This window comes from Aplysia californica, unplaced genomic scaffold (assembly GCF_000002075.1).
Source record: "Aplysia californica isolate F4 #8 unplaced genomic scaffold, AplCal3.0 scaffold00496, whole genome shotgun sequence".
Classification (NCBI taxonomy): domain Eukaryota; kingdom Metazoa; phylum Mollusca; class Gastropoda; order Aplysiida; family Aplysiidae; genus Aplysia; species Aplysia californica.
The window spans coordinates 200,572-208,919 of record NW_004797766.1 but is presented as its reverse complement, the minus strand read 5'-3'; the positions used below and the strand labels follow the sequence as shown (position 1 = coordinate 208,919).

At 39.4% G+C, this 8,348-nt stretch overlaps 2 protein-coding genes across 2 annotated transcripts in view; one reads left to right on the top strand and one right to left on the bottom strand.

Moving 5' to 3' along the window:
- Window positions 1–2,928, bottom strand: part of LOC101849317 — a 12,945-nt gene extending 10,017 nt beyond the window's left edge. The window contains exons 1-2 of the mRNA XM_005105845.2: window positions 2,772–2,928; window positions 500–610 (exon numbers count right to left, since the gene is read on the bottom strand). Coding sequence (XP_005105902.1) covers window positions 500–610; window positions 2,772–2,905 — 245 coding nt within the window. The 5' untranslated portion in view covers window positions 2,906–2,928. The remainder of the gene's footprint in view (window positions 1–499; window positions 611–2,771) is intronic.
- A 241-nt stretch (window positions 2,929–3,169) lies between these two features.
- Window positions 3,170–7,511, top strand: LOC101849078 (protein Hikeshi). The gene is made up of 4 exons (XM_005105844.3): window positions 3,170–3,335; window positions 4,155–4,284; window positions 4,677–4,781; window positions 6,144–7,511. Exons 1-4 carry the CDS (start codon window positions 3,306–3,308, stop codon window positions 6,470–6,472), a joined length of 594 nt encoding a protein of 197 aa, XP_005105901.1. The 5' UTR covers window positions 3,170–3,305; the 3' UTR covers window positions 6,473–7,511.
- Window positions 7,512–8,348: the final 837 nt, after the last annotated feature.

Below are 8,348 nucleotides of genomic sequence, written 5' to 3'. Positions count from 1 at the left end.
ACCCCCCCCCCCCCCCCCCCTAAAAAACTTCACTGACCAGATAAAATACACTGACCACTCATCGTCCCCCCACATCTCCGCCATGTCATCATGGAGAACTGCTGACTAATGAAAGAACAGAGACTCTTTGAAAACTGTTACCATTCAAAAATTCTTCCTGGATGTATCATCCATAATGTATATCGGTAACTTCTGGAGAAAACAACTGGACATACTCATTACTGCCAAAATATCGGCAATTTGAACAGGGTTGTACGTTCCATTCTTTCCATTTTACTGCTTTTGTAATGTCAGTGAACATCTAAAATGTAACAGGAAAGTTTTAAGAAATGAAATCTACTTGTTTGCAGACTATTTTGCTTTGTTTTATTTTCATACACTCTCAAACTGATTCGCATGTTTATAAATCAACTACGCCCAAAGGGTTTCAACTACGGAAAAAACTACACCTGGAAAAAGTTAATGATAATGGTAAAAATTTATTGAGAAATGTGCTGACCTCCCCCAGGTATCATGACCGCTGCAGGTGAGAGGTTGGAGTTCATCATAAGGGTAGGCATGGGTCAGATATCCGTCATAGGCATGGTAGAACATGCGTTTGATTTTTTCTCTGAAAAAACAAACAACAAATTTCAAGAAACATGAGAATGTGGAGCTGTTTCCTTCCTTCCCTAAACCCACTTTTAAACTGTAGAACATCCCTCCCCCCATTCTTTTCTTTTCCGCTTCCACTTTCCTTAGAGAGATCAGTGTACAGTCATGGAGAACACAGCAAAGCGGCATCTACTGTTGAGCAGAAGAGGTCATCTTAGACTTAGACAGGTGGTCATCATAGGCAGTGTCATTATAAATAACATTAATATCTTATAGAAAAAGTGCAAGAGAGGGGAACTGAAGAGTGGTTGTTTGTAAAGATGATTGTCATGGACAGGAGGTCATTAGAGCAGGTTTCAAATGCTGTGTAACTTGAACACAAGAGATAGTGGATTACTGAGTGATGTTTTTATCAAAAATTGATAATTTTAATTCTACATAATATAAATGATAATGAGAGAAAAAGTTGATCGTTCACTGTTAATTAATTTAACCAAAATAAAGCAAGAATAACTGGAAATTATTCCTTTGTACACAGATGATTGCTCGATCACAATAAAAAAGTATAACACAATTTTAACGTAAATGAAGGGGAGTTTGGGGATGGAGCTGATAGTATTGGGGGGTAAAGGCCTATGCATCATGATATAATAATATAATTATATGACATGACTTTTTATATGGGGAGAGAGCATGATTCTGGTACTGGTAGAGAGGTAGGACAATTATGATATTGTTGATGATGGTGTAAAATTCAGAGACAGAGCCTGACAGAAGAGGCAGAGATTCTATAAATCGTGCGTGTTGACTTACAGTTACAGGTCCTGTAACTACACTACTAGATCTACTACTAGAGTGACATATATGTATAGAGTGTAAGCCTGCAGTTGCAGATCGACCTGCACTAGAAGTGATTTTGACTGCATTTGAAAAGCTTGAACTAGGCAAGGAAAGATAATTTATAGAAGAGAAACATTCCAGTCTAACACCCAGTGACAAATACAAGAGAAACTCAAACATCACATTATATATATTATAAAATACATGATACAGAGTCAAAATTGAAATTGCCCAAGTCTAATAGTATAGCAGACTATCATTATCAAGGAGAAAAGTGGTCAGCCATATAGTAACACTTAGTGACTTAGGCTGCAAACGCACTGGCTTCACATTCTAATCATTCTTCAGTTCCTATATCCAGCGTCGCACCGACTTCACATCACAATCCCCACACTTTCTTCACCCCCTGCCCTTCATGATTTTGATTTTACCGCTGCCGTAAAAGTGCTCTCTGCAAATCGTCATTCTGCGGTCTAGGGGCAGAAATTCTAAAAATAACAGTCATGATGTAGAAAGCTGAAATTCATTTTATTTTAATCAAAATAGCATTAAATTGTATTTTTGATTTCAGATTTGGACTCTGCGATAAAAATGACCTCATAACGTACGAAATTTTAGCTTTTTAGCCCCATTTTCGCAAAACACAAAATAAAAAAATTAATGTAAACACGTTGACCTCTATCCTCATGTTTTGATTCTTTCGGTTGTTCACTTCTTTCTTTTTGTAGGCTCTAAAGAGATCTCTAAGTATATATTGAGAAACTTGATTCAGAATTTAAGCAGACAAGATGGAAGAAGCACTAATAGCAGCGGTGTAGAAGAGACCTGCACTTTTTGAAATCACAAAACAATTACTCAAACAGAAATTACATCAACAAGCAGTGGGTAGACATTGCTAAAGAAGTTCTTCTTATTTTTTTTAAATCAAGAGGGAGAAAGGAATGTGAAGTCAGTACATTTGTGAAATCAACTCAAACTTTCCCTCCCCAAAACGGAGAGTTGAAAAACGTGGGGAACGTGAAGCCAGTGCGTTTGCTGCCTTGCAGTCGTAGAGTACGGTAGAGACAAGTGGCTGTCTTACACAGAATCATTATAATGTGAAACAAATGCAAGATGGAAAATGGGAGGAGGCTGTTAGTACCCTGTGACTGTCTAATACAGGTGGTCGTTTGAACATGTTCAACTTCAATGTAGACTCTTCTACTTCTAGTCTAGTATTTTCTAAAAAGTGAAAGTAGAGTAGTAAGTAAAGGGAAAACGAAAGTTGCAAACTCTGTGGAGCTGACTGAGATCAAAATAAGTAGATCTATGTCCACAACTTTAAGCTCAGTGTATACCTGTATGCCTCAACATTAATTTCACCGACACGCTTACTATCACTTGGATGAACTAAAATTATTAGTGCTAGTAATGAACTAAAAACAACAAGGCCAAGGATTTTCCGCAAGCTCTGCTTGCCAGCTGTAGACATTTTTGTTGTAAGAGTTATCTTTCTCATTTTGAACATTATAAAAATATAATTATGTTACGTCACTAATCATTAAAGAACTGATGCAGTAATAAATATTATTTTTTTAAACTATTCTTTTCTTAAATTTAAAAATGTTGAAAGGTGCTTTAATGTTGCCCAATAAAGTTTGGTTAGACTATCTCAAAAGTTATACGTTATATTTTATTTTGTCACATGCCAATTTAATAGTTTATATTTTTAGTGCTCAGACAAGGCCTGCTACTCTGGATTACTAACAAAAATTTCTCGGATTTTCTGGAACAGAAAGTAGTAAAAGAAGAAAGCCTTCCAAGTTACCGACGGTCACCTCAGCCAGGGTTTCGACTTTCTGTATTGTGATTCTCTTTATGTTCATGCTGCGATGTTTGGCTTAATAGTATCAGGACGATTGGTGAGTGGTTGGCTTTTTTTTTCAATCTAATATAGATTTCTAGATTTATAGTCTTTCACTTTCATCTGACTGCGGTCAAAACAAAACAAGATAAAATGACTGCGGTCAAAACAAAACAAGATAAAATGAAACACCGTACGCATAGCCACTCTGAAAAAGAATAGGAGATTTACAGATAGAATCTAGATCTAGATCTAGATCTAGATCTAGATTTCTCTAGATTTAGATCTATAGGATAGGTACCGGTAGGCCTACTGTAGAAGTGGTGAGTGGATGCATGTGTATGCCTTCTATGAGCATCAATGATCGCCATTCAATGAATCGGGAATCACACACTACATGACTCTCCTATTCTTTTACTTTTTGGCCTAGCGTAGGCCTAGAACTATGGTCTATGCGCTCTCATACTGAGCGTCTAGGCTTTAGCACATCACTTTTGGAGTGGCTCATGTAACGCGTCTCTCCGCACCATCTCTTTCTGCCACCTGCCCCTCCTCTCTCGTCTCTGGACTGGCCAATCACAACGCCACACCGCTGGCTGCCTGTTTGAAGCCCGCCTACAGCCCCCCAAGTCCCTTTCCTTCAGCTAGAGCTCGCTCGATCGCTCTCGCTGTATCTGAGTTCGGGCCTTTCCTTGCCCCGCTAAACCCGAGCACATGTAATCGAGTTTACATAGAAAAAAAGGGGGGGTTCGGTAAGGTCCTGCTGTAGGGATGGTCCCACTGCTGTAGCGGGTTCCGTTATAGTCATGTTCTACTGTATATTTCTCTTCTTTTTTCTGCAACAACTGTAAGTAAGTTTGTTTCTTTTTCATCACAGGTGCAGACTGAATTTCATTCTGTGAGTGAGACGCAGTTCCTGTTCAACATTCCGGAGGCTGACAGTATCAATCATGTGGTTGTGTTTATGACTGGCCAGACCCCATTTCCTGATGGACTGGGAGGAGCAGGTAAGGGATTAACTTTCCAATTATTTTAACACAGCTCATTTATAGAGGTAACTCAGGGAGGCCCTAAAAATTGGCATATTGCGGCAAAGAGTGGAATTTTGCTAGTTTTTATTTTCGTGTTTAACTCACTTATAACTCTTTCCTGATAAAGTTCTTTGCTAACAATAGTTTCAATTTTTATTCAACTTCCTGTGCACCAAGTGACCTTCTAGTGTTCACATTCTCTTAGTGCTGTATGGCTGTGAAAGTAAAGATTGATTGCTGGTGCAGGCTCTGATATATTTTGTCTTTACAGAGAAAATAAGGCTACAGTTTAGTAGAGATTCTTTTTTTTTTATTATGGAAGGAGTTTCACAAAGTAATTTTTTTGTGCTCTTTTTTCTTTATTCCAGTTTACTTTTCCTGGCCTCGTCCTGAAGGTCCTGTTTGGACAATGCTGGGTCACATCTCAAACCAGAAGCCTAGTGCAATCTTCAAAATTTCATCATTAAAGTCTTGTAAGTAATGCGGGACATGTTATCATACTTGCAGTTATTCCAAGCATCCCTTAATACCTGAGGTGTTTTTTTTACTTTTGAAAAAGAACCTGATTTGATTGGCTTTAGATTTAGTTATTATTTTTTTCACTGCAGTAGATAATAAAATAATTTGATGAGTAAATACAGTTTAACATACACATAGCAAACATATTTTCAGGTCACTAATTTTCTTAATATATTTTTTGTCAACACAAGCACATAGGGAAACAATTCGTACAAAGCAAAAATAATTTGGCATCAGTGAGAGTTGATCTATTTGTTTACAGAAGTAGTTGTAATGAGAGGTGGGTGGGGGTGGGGGCTCTCTTGAATGTAAGCATGTAGGCCAACGACCTCTCTGTATGAGTCGAGGGCAATAGTGTAGATCAAGGACGTGTTTAATGTCTATGTCGCAGAGATGTTCAGCAGTAGGCATGTACACTTGAGTTGCATGTGGGCAGTCTGCGGTTGCAGAAAGCACATATTCAATATTGCCGTCAAATGTGCCAGTGCTCTTCTTCTTTATCATTTTGCGATCACTTGGCGCAATAATGCGACAGTGAAAATTATCCGTTCCGGTCACCTGACGCAGTTCTGCGCCAGGCCCGAGAAGTCTGTTGAGTTACTCTCCTGGCTGGGTGACCAGATGAGGTAATTTGTACTGCTGGCTGTGGGACTGAAAGGTGTTAACGGCTGTACTCAGCCTGCCAGTGTTCTGCAAAGTTATGTGAAGTTGTTGCGATGGGTTGACCATGACGATGCAAAAAAAGGGGAAAAGGCTTCCCAGTCCAAGTAAAACGGTTGTTCCTAGCAGAGGTGGATAAAAAAACAGAGGTCAAAATCCCAAACCTATAAATGTTTAATCAACAAAAACTCATGGATGGTGTGGCACAAAGGGCATAATCCTTATAAATTTTTGACCGAATTGTCCAACCTTGTTTACTTCCTTTGAAATACATACCCAAAGCAAAAAGATTTCTGTGTCCTGCTGATTTTGCTATGCGCGTGCTCGACTGTACATGCTGTTAGACATGTTTCGCGGGTATTAATTATTAGATGCATCCAGCTCAGTTTATATGGCTCATCTCTCTCTCCCCCCCTTCTCTCTCTCACTCTCTTTCACTCTCTCTCTCTCTCTCACTCTTTCCCTTCATGCCTCGCTCTCTCTCTCTCTCTCTCTTGCTCTCTCTCTCTCTTGCTCTCTCTCTCTCTATCTCTCTCTCTCTCTCTCTCTCTCTCTGTTTCTCTCTCTCTCTCTCTCTCTCTCTCTCTTACACACACACACTCACACCACCTTGCAGCCATCGTAATCCTGTGTTTTCCCCATGTCCTCCCTTGTAGCGGATGGTTCAAACAACCAAGTTCACTTCGGAGCTATGGCACAGCAACAGTCTCACCAGGCGCAGATCGGCATCTCCGTCGAACAGCTCGACCAGATCGCCCAACAGACGCCAGCCACCGTGGCCAATGCTCCGTCAGTGCCAGCTTTTGTCGAGTTCTCCACCAAGATGTTGGAGAGCTTCTTTAACTACGCCTCCTCCTTTGCTGCCTCACACAATCAGATTGCTATGAGTCATAGCGAAACATTTGTGCCGATGAGTACGCTCAAGAACTGGTTTGAGAACTTTCAGCGGCGACTGCAGCAGAATCCTTATTTCTGGAAGTCATGATGGTTCTTGTGGAGTGATGTGTTCTGAGAGTGTGTCTGTTGAGCGTGACAAATTGAGAACAAGCTGGAGTGGTTATCCTCATCTTTTTTTTTTTTAGGGGGTAGGGATGTTTTTGTGTTTCCCATATTTTCAAAATTTATCTTGAGGCCAGTAATGAAATGCTGTAGTTGTGTTCTACCTCTAAGAATGAAAGGATTGTGGGAAGGGGGGGATGCGTTGATTTGTTGGTTAGGAGAATGGTTGATAGTAGAGGTGGGCTCATCCATGGGATTAAGATTCTCTTTTTTTTTAAACCGTTTTTGTGGGGGTTTTCTGAATTGTAGGGTTTTTGTCTGTCTTTTTAATATTGTTTCCTCATGATGTTGAAGTGAGCACTGCCTTCTTATATGCCAAAACAGTGCCTGCTCGCTTTATCAATACTGTAGACTGCTCAAGATGATGGCAAAATTACACAGGGGGGAACCCACATCTGCGACCAGAATGAACCATGAAATCAGCCCTCCCCCCCCCCCTCTGATATATGGCCAGGGGACTCAAAGTAGGGATTGATTTTGTGTTAAGACATTGTTTTTACTACAGTTCATTTTGAAAAGGGTCTACTACTTGTCACAATAATAGCCCAACTTCTGATATTATAGTTTTTAATGAATCCCCCCCAACATTTCAGAATTTCATGACTTTACTTTGATTCCAGCCATAAACATTTCTCTTTTCTACTTGCAAATGGTGGTGTACTTTTACCATTGTATGGTAAACCAACTTACAAAGAATGCCATGGTGGGTCAGTTTGACTTGGGCTACTATCATAACTTGTTGATAATACACTTCTTGTGTGATATAGGCTATGTTCAAGTTGAACTGAGGTGGTAGTATTTTTCATGTACCTCGCAAGTGAAGTTCTCCCAGGACTACACAAAATAATAGTTGTTCCATGAACAGTTTCATTCAACTCTGGTTCTTGACGTGCGTTGGTCTGAAAAGTAGATCTTTGATTCTTCCCCCGAAAATCTCATCGCTTATGTTAATGCCAAAATACAAAGTTGATGTTTTAAATTGGAAAAAAACTGACTGAGTGGCAAATCAGTTGAAAGGGAGAGCGTTCAGCTTTGCAACTGTGCGGAGATGTGAAAATTTTTTCACCTTTAAGAACAAGTGGGCTAACCCAGATTTCGGGGGTTTCCAGAAATCTTGACCTACACCAAAAGTGGGCATTGCCCTACCTATCTATAGGAGAAGTTTTGTTTTTATTGGTGTGTATATTTGTTTGGTCATAGAGAAAACTCTCTTTGTCTTTTAAAGAAACTTAACAAGGGTCTAAAAACTTTACCTTCAGTTTTCTCAAAACACCATTTTTTTGGATAGCCCCCTTGTACTTAAAAGTGACTATTTAGTAAATGGAGAATGCTCAAGATTCTTTCCTTTTTTGTACACTTTACTTCCCCTTTGTGTTTATTCGTGATGCCAACGGTTTAGTGTATTTCTGAAATCCTGTTGTAAATTGTAAAGCACACAGATCCTAATTTCCAGTTGGGGTCTGCGCTATATAAATGTATGCAATGCAATATAATTACTTCATCCATACATTACTGCCATTATCAAGCCACCTTTCTGTGGACTTCTGTTCAAGAAAATATTATGGCTCAGAATATCTTGCACATTAGAGATCTTTGTTACAACAGCTGTTTCCTCACTGTAGCCGTTACTTTTGAGTCTGATGTATGTGCCTGTCTGGGTTGTGTAGTGTGCTTTAGTCTCTTGCCCTTCTGTAGAATATTACGTATATTACATGGACTATGTGGGAGGTAAGATAAAATAAGTTGAGATGGAATTTATATGCTGCACTTTCTCTCACTGTCTCTCACTGTCTCTGTCTCTC

What these genes read in the sequence shown, in the direction of transcription:
- LOC101849078 (XM_005105844.3), top strand. Translation starts at nt 3,306, where the DNA reads ATGTTTGGCTTAATAGTATCAGGACGATTG. An exon ending in TAATAGTATCAGGACGATTG is followed by an intron (nt 3,336 to 4,154) that starts GTGAGTGGTTGG and finishes TTTTCATCACAG; the next exon opens with GTGCAGACTGAATTTCATTC. An exon ending in AATTTCATCATTAAAGTCTT is followed by an intron (nt 4,782 to 6,143) that starts GTAAGTAATGCG and finishes CCTCCCTTGTAG; the next exon opens with CGGATGGTTCAAACAACCAA.